The 15,261-nt window shown below is 43.3% G+C and overlaps 1 protein-coding gene across 10 annotated transcripts in view; it reads left to right on the forward strand.

Annotated features, from left to right (window-relative positions):
• The window catches only part of DOCK9 (dedicator of cytokinesis 9), a 234,727-nt gene that overhangs the window by 14,592 nt on the left and 204,874 nt on the right, over window positions 1-15,261 (forward strand). For 3 of the 10 annotated variants that reach the window (XM_053304831.1, XM_053304834.1, XM_053304850.1), the window contains exon 1: window positions 13,861-14,453. The exons of 5 other annotated variants lie outside the window; for them this stretch is intronic. In XM_053304831.1, the coding sequence (XP_053160806.1) occupies window positions 14,292-14,453 (162 nt within the window). In that variant the 5' untranslated portion in view covers window positions 13,861-14,291. Of the gene's footprint in view, window positions 1-13,860; window positions 14,454-15,261 lie in introns of those variants that run through there. 2 more of the 10 variants (XM_053304839.1, XM_053304847.1) reach the window with 1 other exon arrangement.

The following is a 15,261-nucleotide window of genomic DNA, read 5'->3' on the forward strand; positions in this document are numbered from 1 at the left end:
ACAAGCAGAAGGTTGCAGTTTCGAACCCCCGCTGATACTATATAGGGGAGCAGTGATATAGGAAGATGCTGAAAGGCATAATCTCATACTGTGAGGGAGGAGGCAATGGTAAACCCCTCCTTTATTCTACCAAAGAAAACCACACTGCTCTGTGGGCACCAGGAGTTGAAATCGACTTGACAGCATACTTTACCTTTTTACCTTTTTAAATTTTACTTTTATGGGAGTAGGAGTTCAAATGAGACAAGTTTGTTTGATTTAGGGTAGTTCTGAACTTGCCTGAAATTATCCTAGCTGCAAGAAGCAGTCTAATAACTGAACTCAAAAGTGTGGAATATATGTATTTCCTATTCCAACTGCTGTTAAAAAATAAATACATCTATAGACTTGTCCTTTTTGCTCTGTTAAGAGCATAGCATTCTTGGTATGCCTGATTACATGTTTTACCCCTTGCATAATGAAAATTGTCAGGGTAATCTTGAATATAGATTGGCTTTTCAGCCTGTAACCAAGTATGAAAGTTGTTCATATCATGTTGAAAATCACCTTGGTCTTGCAGTTGATAAGTTACATAACTACTGTGCTGTAATGTTCATTGAACTTGGTGGTACCAGTGAGATACCACTCAATAAGGTTTACCTGGAAAGGGATGTATACAGCATAGGAGTCAACCTTGTTCAAATCCCATGTACCTTCTGTGGGACAGACTGTTGCCGGTGGGGACAGTACAGTGCCTGCACACAGAAGGGTCTTTCAGCCCTCAGAAACAGAACTAGTGCCCTGCCATATGGAAGGTGTCACTGCTGAAACCTAATCCAGAGTGACCCAGATCTAACTCCTCTTCAAAAGGTAGGTAGGTCTTCTATTCTTCCAGGAAAAAAACCAAGAGATCTTTCCCTCTTTTTCAAAAGGTAATGATTATGGTTACAATTTGTTTACCATGAGCCATTGCAATAATTTGGCCTCTTCCTCAGACTGTTCCTCCTTAGTAAGTTTTGGTAACAGTAGGGAGCAAACAAGACTGTAACAGGCCAGCAAACAATCACATCTGTTTTCTGGGCAACTTGTGGAGTCTTCTACTTCAGGTGCTTTATCTGTGTGTTTTCTAAACTAGGGCTTGACAAATCCCAGGTTCCAAAGCTGGGAGCTTTAGCACCTAGACTACGATATTCAAAGGCAGAGTTATTTAATAAAATCGTTACTTTTCCCAGACAGCCCTGTTTCTAAGTATGCTACTTGTAAAGGGAATAAAGAGAAGCCCATTTAACTTGCCGCTCTACATCAATCACTAAGTCTGCTAATTTTGTAAAGTGTCCATTGTCTGGCTCCTAGATTCAAAGAATTTGTCAAGGATTGTGCTAAACACTATTTATTACATCTTAGTGCCCAATTGAGTGTAAGTTTAGTTTATTGTGGTCACAGACCAGATTAACAAATTAATAACAATTAATAGCATTAATAAGAAAACTCAAGAAATTTTAAAGTTTACAAAATCACAAACCATTCAAATTACTAATACAGTCTTTACGGAGCTTCAACGCCATGAAACAGAACTTTTCCACATTATCTGAAATTACAGGTTTAAAATTGATCAGGATAATTTCCAAATAAAATTGGTCTGTGTGACCAGGAATAAATGGCTAAAATAGGAGCAATAAATTTGGTGCGAGCGTTCTTATAAAAGTGGCAGTAAAGAATAACATGGGTGATAGACTCTATATCCCCTGAGCCGCAGGGGCAACAGCGTTGATCATAAGGAAATCATTTGAATTTACCATCAAGTACTGCCGAAGGGAGAACGTTCAATCAAGCGAGGGTCTACTAGAGTGCTAAGTTAGAAGACCAATGCTGCATTCCTCTTATTCCAGTAGAAACTTGTTGAACATTCTTCAGCAGGCAGCCACCATTGGCTTTACTCATACTTTAGTGCCTTTGGGCAAGATCAGTGGTAGGAAAAAATTAAGAGAGCTTGCCTGTAAACTTCAGTTGTACTGTAGTGATCTAGTTCAGTTAAATTCTCCTTGTCTCTTGAACTGTTTTCTTGTTAGTTAAGGATGAATTGTGAGCCAGTTCGTAGGAATTCATAGCAGAAGGAGAGAGTGATGGGAATTGTGGCCCTTGAGGAAGCATGCCATCTAAGCCCCTACTAAACAGCTGGATCCTTCCTTTTGATAAAGGAAGGCCAGGGTCCCTTACTGCCAAAGAATCTGTGGCGACTGGAGATCAGTCTCAGAGGGGACATCTACTTACAGCCCAAATCCATGAAATTTCCTTTCAAGGAAGAAGGAGCAGACTCCCTTGCAGGGCCATAGCAAAGGTGGAGTGGGCCCTGAGCCAAAAGGTTAAGAGGGGGATCTGCCCTCTCTCCTTGTTCAGAGAGGTGCAAGAAGGGAGAGCAAAGGAAAAGCATCATTTAACCAGCAGAGCCCCCCCTTAGGGGCCCAGGGACATTTGTCCCCCTTTGTTGAATGGTAGCTACGCCTCTGCTCCCTTGTCTCCAAAGGGATCTAGGAGGTGGGGAAGCATGCATCACCATCCAATTCCCTACTTCTGAGCCTTTGGGCTACAGGTTGAAAGGAAGCAAGCACTTCCACTTCTGTTCCTGGTTGACTGAAGCCTAGTTCCAGCCAGCCGGCCGGCCAGTGCTCTTTGCTTCCAGAAATTCTCCTGGCATTTTGAGGGTAATGAGTTTGTACAGCCGTTTGTCCTGCTATTTTTTGAGGTTTGTGGAAAGCAGGGTCCCCACTATTTTTCTGAAAGGGTGTATGCTTTCTCTATTGTTAGTAAAGAACCTGTCCTTCTTGGCCTCTCCTCCCCACTTGAGGTTGCTGGGATGTCCACACACTTCACTTCAGGGAGCTATTGAAAAGAAGAATGACAAAACATTTACAATAAGGTGAAATGGAAGGAATGTTATATACTGTAGTCAAATTAATCAGAGATTATCAAGATCGATCAATATACAATTATTTGAGTAGATACAGACAATTGCAACCTACACATGTACATAGTACGTGTGGGTTTGTGGGGGTTCATTTTGTGCTTAGTCTTATTGGTTAATGAACACTGAAAATTACATTGAGAGAGCACTTCAGTCACCTGAAAGATAACCCAAATGAACTCTTACTCAAAAGGAAATTAATTAACCTGGCTATGGAATAGCAGTGCAGTAAAAATCCCAGCAGGATTTGTATATTTGAGGAGAAGGGGATTGGCCAATTGAACTTGGACCAAATATACTCTCACGTGTAGAGTGTGTATCAGCTGTATGGACATGAAAAAGGGGATGCTGTACTCATGTACAGTGTCCTAGAGTAGGACTGTACACATCAATAAACTTAAATTTCTCATGTCAGAAATCCCTGTCCCCACCACAAGGAGGCATCAGAATGTGGGGCAAGTGTCCCTGGTAGTGCAGTAGTTGTGGCAGCCCACCCAGCACTGGCGTGGCAGGTGCAGTGGTTCTCAGGAGCTGGGGTGGGTGGGCAGGGAGTGACAGGACAGACTAGGAAGCCCATATGGCTGCTTGTAGGATACGTGGACATCTAGGGATGGTATTTGGACCATCCCTAGATGCCTACATATCTTCCTAGCAGCCATGCGGGCTTCGCAGGCTGTCCTGTGTCACTCCCTCTTCCCCCCCACACAGCTCCTGAGAATCACCACCTGCCACACCAGTCCTGGATGGGCAGTTAAAGGGCCACAACCGCACTACCCCGGTTACCTGCCCCACATTCTAATGCCTTCTGGTAGTGGGGGCAGGCATTTCAAATTATGGAAATCTGAATTTACTGACACGTACAGTCCTATCTTAGAGCACACTCAGAAATCCCATCCCAGCATTGCCCTTCCTGCACTCTTCACAGTTGTGGTGCCTCAGCCTTCTGATCATGGAAAGAGCCACCATCACACTTAAAGCATTTGCTTCTTCAGACACACTATAACTGTGAAAAGAGCAGGGAGGGTTATGCTTCCTTGTGGATCAGTGCCGGGAGCGCTGTGAGACACGGTACAGCATCCCTCCTGCCCCACCCCACGTCTGAACAGTGCTTGTATCTGTCCCAAATACTCCTGTGTTGCCAACTAACTGGAACACAGATGGGTTAAGAGACAAAAATGCCTCACTTGGAGGTAGGGATTATTTTTATCCTGAGTTCTTGAAATAATTAAACTAATCGGTAAGATTGGTAGAATGGTACATATTTTAAATTTAGTCTTCATATTTGAGCCAGTAAGACAATTTTCAATGAAAAGAAAAAGAGCAAGGACAATTTATAGTGGATACCAGTCACAATGCTTCTTGAAAAGGACTTTTTGCAATTGGTTTTCCGCAGAGTTGGTTTTCCGCAGAGTTGGTTTTCTGCAGAGCTAGGGGAAGAGGAGCTATGTGAATATGTTGTGCAGGGAGTTCCTTAATTGCATATATGTATGTAGGTTGCTTGCAAAAACCTAGTCTGAAACAGAAGTGAATTTCTTCACACAATTAGGCATGTGCCCAAAACGTTTTGGAGGCCATTATAAAGGCCTCCAAAACATTTCAGTGCTGGGTTGTTTTCCCCCGGCATTTCAACACTGGCGGAAGTAGTTCTTTAAGGGCAAGGGAGGGTGTACTCATCCCTCCCACCGCATTTCCCCCGCCGGCGCTCAGTTACCTTTAAGCCCCTTGGGGCGGCAGCATTCCTCCCTGCCGCCCCGTTTCCCCATCGGCCGGAAGTAGCCGGAAGTAGCGAGTGCGCGTGCACCCGTGGTACGCATGCACGCATGTAATGGGCGTACGCACGCTCACTACTTCCGGCCACTTCCGGCCGATGGGGGAAACTGGGCGGCAGGGAGGAACGCTGCCGCCCAGAGGGGCTTAAAGGTAACAGAGCTCCGGCGGGAAATGCGGCGAGAGGGGTGAGTACACCCTCCCCCGCCTTTAAAGAACTACCCTCACCGGCGCCGAAGTTATTCGTGCACATCCCTACACACAATAGCTGTGCATTGCATCCTTATACTATCACAAAACGAGTCTGCTTGTTTAAAGTGACATGCTACCAAAGTCACTTTAAACAAGGAACAGAGGCTAATTTGCACTTGGACATTTTAGTGGCAGCATAAGCTGGCTGAAGACTTGTTTTGTACACTATTAAAATAGTTGAATTATTATACAACATTCTATTTATGTGATTGATTGTTTTATATAGTGTGCAGTTCTTTTACTTATTTTAAATACAGCATTCATTTAGTTAGTGTGTCTTTGGAATAAATGTTAAGGTTGCATTCCTGTTAGCACTGAACTCAGCTGGTACTTCCATTAGAGTTAAATATGTGTAGGATTGCACTACACATGACTTTAAATGGGTATACTACAACCACTAGATGGAGTAATAAGAATGCATTTTAAAATAAGGCTGCAATTTAAGTTGTGAAGACTTAAGGTTTATACTCCTTTTAAATGAAATATTGGTTTAACCTTAGCGGTTTTACCTCTTCTTCTTTTTTTTTAAACTGGTGCATCATAAACTGAACTTGTTGGTGCATATTCTAGTAGCAGACAGAACTCAAATCATGGAGCTCTTTGTATCTTTCTCTCTCTTTTAAAATAAAATTTGTCTGAACAATTTCTGTGTAATAAAATATACACCATTGGAAGTGAAAGTCTTGATTTTCATCTGCATGGAATCTTATATACAAACAAAGTACAGTGAAATAGCTCTTGCAGTTTCCAGGTTTCTATAGTATGTCACTATAATGGCTTGAAATATTTCAAGTGTGTAGGCTCTTTCACAGGGTGGCCAGCCAGCATCTCCTGAACAATATGTGGCTACCTGTATTTAGATTTATAAATGCAGCTCCTGTAGCTCCCATTTCTCTTGTTCTGTGTACTTCCCTCCCCTCCTATTGAGTATTGCTGAGACATCACAAAGCAGACCTTCTCTCCTGTACATCCTCATCTGCTCCCCCCCCCACCGTGACCGCGGAATAACTATGCACGAGGCCACAAAACCATGTTGCTGAGTCAAGTCACCAATGATCTTCTTGTCTTCCCTTCTGCAATCTGAATAGGATGTCTCCTCATCAATCAATATGCTTTTTTCTCCCGCCTGTCCTCCTGTCCTCCTTCTCCACCCTTCCCATTCTGAATAGAATCTCCCCACCAATCAGTACACCTTCCCCCCCACCCCCACTGCTTGGATGTCTGATGGGAGCTAGGCGGAAACATCTATACTAGAAATAGCTAGCACAGTAACTGTGTTCAACATCTTGTGTTACAAAAGAGCTGTGCCAGGCTCTAAAAGATGAAACTGCTGTTTTAAGGGAAAAGTTGCCCCCTTTTTTAGTATGCTCAAAACAAGTCTGCTGATTTGAGAAAAGAGCTGGCCAAATTCTGCCTGTGCTAAGATAATACATTGTCTTTATTGTAGTATGTATTTTAATAATAAACATTGGAAACCACTGAACTAGTGAGTGGTGTGTTTGTATTTGCACTGTATACAATCTTGAATTGCCTAAATGTGTGGTATTTTGCCACTGTGCATTCTAGTTTTTTGGCTAGTAAAAGGCTGGCAACTCGTGCTCTAGATAATAGTGGACAGAGAAGCTGGAAAACCTCCATCTAGCGCTACATTCTGTACAAGCTCAGTAAATCTAAACTTGGCTGAATTTACTGAGCTTCTCAGTAAACATAAATATGGGTGGGTTTATGGAGCTATCTGTGCATAAATCTGTACTGCGATAATTTTATGTTAAGATGCTTCCTATCTGTATGTGCTAATAAACAGACACTATTGGAATAAAGCGGGAGTATAAGCTTTTTCTTCACTCTCTCCCCTCCACAATTCATTGGATTTGTCCTCTTCCATCGTCCTCTGCTCAGTTACCTAGGCTCCTAGTTTGTTTCTGTCCACTTTCATCCCTCCCCCATTAGTGAAACTATTCCGGGGTGCTGGCTACACTCAAACTGGGCTTTTGGACTAACGTGGGGAATCAGTGTGACTAGGTGGAACAGTTCATCACAGAATAAATTTGCATAAAGTTTTCGTCTGCAAAATGAGGAGGAGTCAGAAATGTGATCAGATTTATTTAGAGATTATTGGAGTACAGGAAAAGAAGAAAAGATTGATTAGGCAAGATGAGGAAGCAATAAAATCTTAACTAAGAGTATTAACTAGTCTCACGTTAGAGGTGTTGCAGCTTAAGGTCCCAATTGTCAATGAATTAGCTTAAGGCTTTGCTTGAGGAAGGACCAAAATACAGCTTCAAAGAGGACAGAAGGAGAGCAAGGAGATTTAAAGGGATAGGCAGTTAGTATTACCAGTCCTGGTTTGTTGGTGTGTCAGATACACTTGCAAGTTGGGTGTGCAGGTAGACTTCCTTGCAGGGGTCAGATGGGGCTGGGGAGGCAACAGAAAAGCAGGAAGAAGAAGAAAGGGTGACCAGCTGAGAGCTACAACTCGAACCCCTGAGAACCAGCAGGGCAAAAATCCATGTGGAGTCGAATTCCAAATGTGATCCTGAGTCTGATCCCGAGGCCATGTGGCTAGGCCAGGGGGTTTTGTTCCTAGAAACCTATCCTGGGGCAATGCACAAGTCAAGTGCCCTGACTGCAGGGGCTGAAGCCCGCGTGTAACAAAGAACTTCATGTTTACATGAACCAATCAAGTGGGTGTGCTCTTTAAGAAATAAAAGATGGACTTGGCTGGTCAAGGTGTGCGTAAAGTGCTGTATGGGTGAACTCAAAAGCCTTATCGGAGACTGAGGCATCTCTTCCTGAGAGACAGATAAGTTTATTTTTCTGTTAATGATTCTGCCTTTGGTTCTGCGCCATCTCACGTTGCGATAGGTGGCTGGGTGTGTGCGCGCCTGTAGTTGTGAAAGCCCTCTCTCCTGTTGTTACTCCTCTGCAACTGGTACTCAGAGGCATCCTGCTTTTGAGGCTGGAGGTGGCCTATAGCCCTCCGACTAGTAGCCGTTTATAGACCTCTCCTCCATGAAGTTATCCAAACCCCTCTTAAAGCCATCCAGGTTGTCGGCTGTCACCACATCTTGTGGCAGAGAATTCCACAAGTTGATGCTGCATTTTGTGAAAAAGTACCTACGTTTGTTGGTCCTAAATTTCCTGGCAATCAGTTTCATGGGATGATCCCTGGTTCTAGTGTTATGTGAGAGGGAGAAGAATTTATCTCTATCTGCTTTCTCCACACCATGCATAATTTTATAGACCTCTATCATGTCTCCCTGCAGTCATCTTTTTTCTAAACTAAATAGCCCCAGGTGTTATAGCCTTGCATCATAAAGAAGGTGCTCTAGGCCCCTGGTCATCTTGGTTGCCCTCTTCTGCACCTTTTCCGTTCTACAATGTCCTTTTTTAGATGTGACCAGAATTGTACACAGTGCTCCAGGTGTGGCTGCACCATAGTTTTGTATAAGGGCATTATAATATTAGCAGTTTTATTTTCAGTCCCCTCCCTCATTTCATTTCATTTCATTTCATTTCATTTATTTATTTACTCACTCACTCTTATTTATTTATTTATTTATTTATTTTTACATTTATATCCCGCTCTTCCTCCAAGGAGCCCAGAGCAGTATACTACATACTTGAGTTTCTCCTCACAACAACCCTGTGAAGTAGGCTAGGCTGAGAGCAAAGTGACTGGCCCAGAGTCACCCAGCTAGTATCAAGGCTGAATGGGGATTTGAACTCGGGTCTCCCCGGCCCTAGTCCATGAAATTGGCCTTTTTCACAGCTGCTGCAAATTGAGTTGACACTTTCAACGAGCTGTCCACCACGACCCCAAGATTCCTTTCCTTTGTTGGAACTTTGTTCCTCATCAAAGAAGGAGCTCCCTAAGGTAGCCCAAACCCAAGACATTCAGAGCTTTAAAGGTAATAACCAGCACTTTGTATTTTGCCCAGAAACATAGCAGCCAGTGCAACTGTTTTAAAGCAGGCATAATATGGTCACTACAGGTTGCCCCAGAGACCAGACTGGCTGCTGCATTTTGAACTAACTGAAGTTTCCGAACTACGTACAAAAACAGCCCTATGAAGAGCGCATTGCAATAGTCGACCCTGGAGGTTACCAGCTGATGCACCACTGTTTTGAGATCGTTCTCTTCAAGAAATGGATGCAGCTGTTGAATCAGCTGTAGTTGATAGAAAGCGCTTCTGGCCATAGACTCCAGCTGAGATACCAGGGTGAGGTCTGGATCCAAGAGCACTCCCAGGCTGTGTATCTGTTGCTTCTAGCAAAGTGTAACCCCACCCAGCACAGGAAGATCTAACTCATCTCTCAGATTCCAATCCACCACAATAAGCATCTCCATCTTGCTTGGATTCAGCTTCAATTTGTTATCCTCCATCCAGCCCATTAATGCCCGTAGGCAGGCATTTAGGGAGTGGATGCCATTTCCTGATGATGATGATAAGGAGAAATAGATTTGGATATTGTCAGCATACTGATAACACCCTGCACCAAATCTCCTGATGACCTTGCCCAGAGGTTTCATGTAGATGTTAAAAAGCATTGGTGACAGAATGGAGCCCTGAGGGACTCCATATAATAGCTTCCGTTTCAAATAGGAACCATCACCAAGCTCCACCATCCGGAATCTTCCTGAGAGATAGGAGCGGAAGCACTACAATGCAGTGCCTCCTATCTCCAACTTCCTCAGGTGATCTAGAAGGATACCATGGTTGATGGTATTGAATGCTTATGAGAGATCCGAAAAAAACAGCAGAGTCACACTCCCTCTGTCGATTCCCTGGTACAGGTCATCCATCAGGCCGGCCAAGTCAGACTCAAGCCCATAGCCCATGCTAAAGCCAGTTTGAAATGGGTCTAGATAATTGGTTTCCTCCAAAACTGCCTGGAGCTGGTTAACCACCACTCTCTTAATAACCTTGCCTCACCATGGGAGATTGGAGACCGGCCTATAACTATCCATTATAGAGGAATCTAGGGAAGGCTTCTTAGGAAGTGGTATAATCATAGTCTCCTTCAAACAAGGAAGCATCCTACCCTCCCTCAGCGATGAGTTAATGATATTAACTAGGCCATCTCCAACAATTTCCTTGATAGATAGAAGCAGCTAAGTTGGGCAAGATCCAGAGAGCAAGTGGTAGGCCACATCACCCCAAGCAGCTTGTCCTCAGGCATCACAGATTGAAACTGATCCAATGTCCTCAGGCATCACAGATTGAAACTGATCCAATCTAATACTGCAAGAGAGATTGCTGGACACTCCCTTCATTGGCTTTGCAGAAATAGTGGAATCCAAGTCGGCCCAAATACAAGAGATTTTGTCCACAAAGAACCCATTAAAATCATCACAGCAGAAGTCTCCTAGGACTGGTTTGAAATGGAAGGAGCCTGAATCAAACTCCTCACATCCTGGGACAGCTCTGCTGAAAGCGCGCCTGCATAAGCAATGCATGCAGACCCCAATTGTGTGTTTGCTGCATGCACCGCCTCCGCATAAACCTTCAAATGGGCTCTATGCTGTGTCCTGTCAATTTTGAGCCAGGTTCTCCTCCATTTGTGTTCTAGTTGCCTTCTTTTCTGCTTCAGACCCCATAACTCCTCTGTATACCAAGGGGCCACTTTTAAAGCAGTTTGGAAGGGACACTTAGGAGCGATCATGTCTACTGCCCTGGTGAGTACCCTATTCCAGGTTCCCATCAGGGCATTGACAGAGTCACTGGCAGGACCAACATCAAAACCCTCCAAGGCTCTTTGGAATCCTAATGGGTCCAGTAGCCGTCTCGGGCGGACCATCTTAATAGGTCCTCCCCATCTGCAGGGCTGGGTTGTGGCTGTGAAACCAACTGTAACCAGGTTAGTGGTTCATCCATGACAATGGGGAAACCACGGGTCACCCCCCTGATCCGAAGAAAAGACCAAATTGAGTGTGTGGCTGCCAACATTAGTTGGTCCTGAAACTAGTTGGGATAGGCCTATAGTTGTTATGGCCACTATGAACTCCTGAGCTGCATCAGACAAGTCAGCCTCACAGTGGATATTGAAGGTCCCCCAGCACTAAAAGTCTGGGTGACTCTAACACCAACTCTGAGACCAGCTCCGTCAGCTCAGTTAGGGAGTCAGTTGGGCAGCGGGGTGGATGGTACACCAACAGAATTCCCAATCTATCCCTAATTCCCAGCCTAGAAGAACACACACTCAATATAAGTCAACTGTCTTAGAGGGGCCTTGGTAAGGGAGATGATATTCTTATGGACCACAGCCACTCCACCCCTCCCCCCACTTCTCCTAGCCTGCTCTACAACTGAGTAGCCTGATGGGAGAAGCTGGGCCCAAACTGCGCCACTAGCCTCCCCCATCCAGGTCTCAGTTATACAAGCCAGGCCGGCTCTCTCATCCATGCTCAAGTCATGGATTATTTTGGTCTTATTCTGAACCTACCTGGCATTGCAGAGGGGCAAAGCCAGGTTCTGTGGGTAGTTGGAACTGCTCCCCAAGATCAGAGAGCTGACAGGGCAGCCGGAAGTGGAAACAGTTACTAAATTACTGGTTTCCCTTCCCCTGTAATGGCCAGCTATATAACAGCCATCCAATATTGGATATAACCAAAGGAGGTTTTCCCAGGGTGAGGCTCATCCATTGCACTGTGGGTGCACTGACCCCACTGATTTCCCCAAATGTGGTAATCTTGACTGCATAATTGTGGGAGTCCAACTAAAGGATTATCGTTTCCTCTGTTCATGCTATCGAATAAGATATAAATCCAGATAGATCAAGGAGGTAAAGTTAGATAAGTGTGTTGTACTATCCCAGTGTTGTATTTTGCTCCACTAATTAGCTTGATATTTTATTACACTTATTCAAAAACTGACTTCTAGGAACATAGAAAAGCTGCATAATGCTGAGTCAGACCATTGGTCCATTTAGCTCAGTATTGTCTACCCACACTGGCAGTGGCTTCTGAAGGGTTGCAGGCATGAGTCTCTCTCAGCCCTATTTGGAGATGCATACTGTGCGGGAGATGGCAATGGTAAACCCCTCGTGTATTCTACCAAAGACAACCACAGGGCCCTATGGTTGCCAGGAGTTGACACTGACTCGACAGTACACTTTACCACAAGATCAGTTTTCTTAAATATAAATAGACTTGATAGCTATTTCAAAGCGATAACTTTGTAAGCTGGAATACATTTCTTTCTTCAGTACTTAAAATAATATGTTGACTATTACAAGGTTTGTGAGCAACTTCACTTACTTTTCCCATCAATGCATTTTTGTGTGAAGTGAAGGAAGGGTTGTAAACATTTTCCTGTTTTAAGGGCAAACTAGATGTGACACAGGAGATCAGGATTTCTTCCCACAGTTAAAGTTAAAATAGCACCCATGGATTGGGGAGCAAGGCACTGCAGTTTGAGGTAGGGGAGGTTAGCCCTTCCCCCTGTGTTTTTCTGATTAACTCTCACCTGAAGGTTCTCCTTAGGGAAAGTAGAACCTATTTATGTACCCCCCTGAGAGCAAAAATGGATTATTTTGTCCTGAACAAGTAAACAGTATCTCTGAGGAGATTAATTGGGATATTGGCACAGGGGAAGGGTTAGCCTCTCCATAACTGCTATATTATTGTTTTTTAAGTGTGAAATCAGAATTGCAGAATTTGAAGTCATGTCTGATTTGGTCCTTGTGTCTTGTCAGTCTATCTTCCATTTGCGCAGGTATGCAGTTACTGTTGGATTGCCTTTTTGTGATCATCTAAACGACAATCTCTCTTGCCTGTGGCCTCCCACAAGTTAAAGGATTAACTACTGATTTGTAGTTAATCCTGTCATTGCATTACTTCACTCCCCATTTGGGGTCCATTCAGTGTGTCTCAGCTTCTGCAGTAGGCATTAGTGTTGCTTTCTGCTCGTATAGGAATGGGTAGGTAGTTAATAGTGCTTGGTGAGAGACTGCAATAGGGGAGATGCAATTAGCATTGAGCTTTTCACCATCTGCAGGGAGCCAAGTGTGTCCAGAGAACTCTAAAAGCAGATGGGAAGAACTGAGGAGTTTGTTCCAGGAAAGCCCACCCTCTTTGTAATGGGGACCAATGGTTGGGAAGTGAGTGCAGTGCGGGCTTGTCTGGAGCAGGGCAGAGCAAGGCAGCCTGGGGTTGCATATGGGCCTTTCCTGGGAGGTAAAGACTGGGGTTGGGCCGCTTAGCATGGTTACAAGAAATAAACCCACATTAGTGATCGTTTGTAGAGCCATTTTCTGAATTTTTGGGAAACCTTTGTTAAATTTCACTGGAGGTGTAGGAAAGTTGGAAGCAGCACTCCTGCTGCTGCCTATCTGTTTGAGCTGAGCACCACACTTGGTCCCAACTCCGTTTCTTCCACACCCCCTAGCACTGGTGTCCATCACCCTTTTTGACAGCATTTTGTGTGCTGGCTGGGTGTATGCTATATTCATACCTATCTGCTGATTCTAAATATGTTTGCTCACAAGTCTTACAGCAGAATCTTAAGCATATTTACTCAGAAGTAATTCCCTCTGATTTCAGTGGGGCTTACTCTGTAGTAGGTGGATTTGGCATTGCACCAAAACCGTTTTCAGAGGGCTGTATAAATATAAAAGTTATTCAGCTGTGTCGTTCTAGCATTCCTTCATGAGGAGGATGGAAAAATAGGGTCAATCTTATATTCCCTGGTGGCTTCCTTTTTAGCAGTACAGGCATATATGCTTATTTGAAATAGGCTTGTACTATAACGTGTTAAAGTGTTTCCATAGCAGCAGTAGGTGGGACATGTCTCCTGAATTTTTATCTTGCGTGTATGGAAGGGAGGGGGTTTCTTGTTGATCTTTTTCAGTGCAGAACTAAACACACACACACACACACATGCACACATTTAGGTCAAGAAAAGAAACATCGTCTGCTGGTACGAATTCTAAGCTAAGCATTCTGGGAGAGTCTTTTCTTGCAGCAGATGAGGATTCTTTGTGCCTGGCAGCAGAAACTGCAGTATCCTTGTCTGCTTGAATAAGATTTGAGGATATTTGGCAAATGGGAATCGAGACAATTTGCTTAATATTACTTTGCAATCTATCTATATTAATAGTGTGTGTGAGAGAGCATCATATTTGAGAGAGTGAGACACTGTGAGGTGTGGCTCTCATTGAAACCACCAGGATTTCCATCACTCTGCTGAGCAGGCTTGCATTAAATCTTGGTAGATATTAACTGCTGGACTTGATGAAGATGGTTCAGAAGACTATCCTTTGTGAAGCAAAGGAATCTATTTTGCAAATAGATTAGTTTGCTAGAAATGCAAGCTTCAATGTATTTGGAATGGGTTGCGCTACTAGTGTGGTTCTCTTTAAAGGTATCCGTACCGTTATTGAGAGAAACTGTTCCTATATCTGCAAGCATCAAAGAGAAAATAATGCTTTGGAATTTTCAGCACATAGTTTGATGAGAGAAGACTCTGGAATATTGATCCATTCATTCCTGGTAAATGTTGAATTTTTTCATTTGATTTCTTAATTAATTTAATGACATTTGGTAGTGTTTCAGAAATTGTTTGACACATATTGAACACTTTAGTGTCTACTGTTAGCACTATAAATGCCTTTTGGAATGAGTATAGCATTTTAAATTCTGCTGCTCTTACCTTGCTGAAAGTCTTACTTGTAAAGGTTTGAGTGATAGCTGTATATAGATATGTGCATTTATAGCAAGCTCTCTGTTGTTGCACCTTTTTTGTTTTTAAAAATGACCCAAGTGTATGTCTTGGTTATGCAGACATGATTGATCTGTAATTAAGAGTAGAAGGTGAGGGGGTAAACATTCAAATGAGATTTTACCATACGTATGGTTGTTTGCAAGAATTAGCAAAATACATAAAAGGAAAAAAAGAAGTCAAGTGTGAAACCTTTTCAAATAGGTTATTTATTTTTGTCTAGGTTCTTTACAGATGTTGATTAATGGGAAATTCTGTAGGGTGGCATCTACTTTTTGCTTGTTGGCTTCAGACCAACAATGGTTCTAGTACCTAAGAGAATTGGAAATGTAATAGCTCGTAGGTACAACTTGCTCACTAGTCATTAAAATTGTGCATAGTAAAAGTGACTTTTAATGGCCTTTGGAATTACTGAGGGTTAAATACCATACACTTACTTTAGTTCCTTTGTGTACACAGCATGGCTGTTAAAATTTGTATGTTCAGTCTGAAAAGGGGTTTTTTTTTGCCAGTATATGTATTTACTAGGGTACTTCTAGTTTTGGGGAAACATCTTGCATTATGCTCTCTTTACAGTTA

This window comes from Hemicordylus capensis, chromosome 3 (assembly GCF_027244095.1).
Source record: "Hemicordylus capensis ecotype Gifberg chromosome 3, rHemCap1.1.pri, whole genome shotgun sequence".
In the NCBI taxonomy this organism is placed as follows: Eukaryota; Metazoa; Chordata; class Lepidosauria; order Squamata; family Cordylidae; genus Hemicordylus; species Hemicordylus capensis.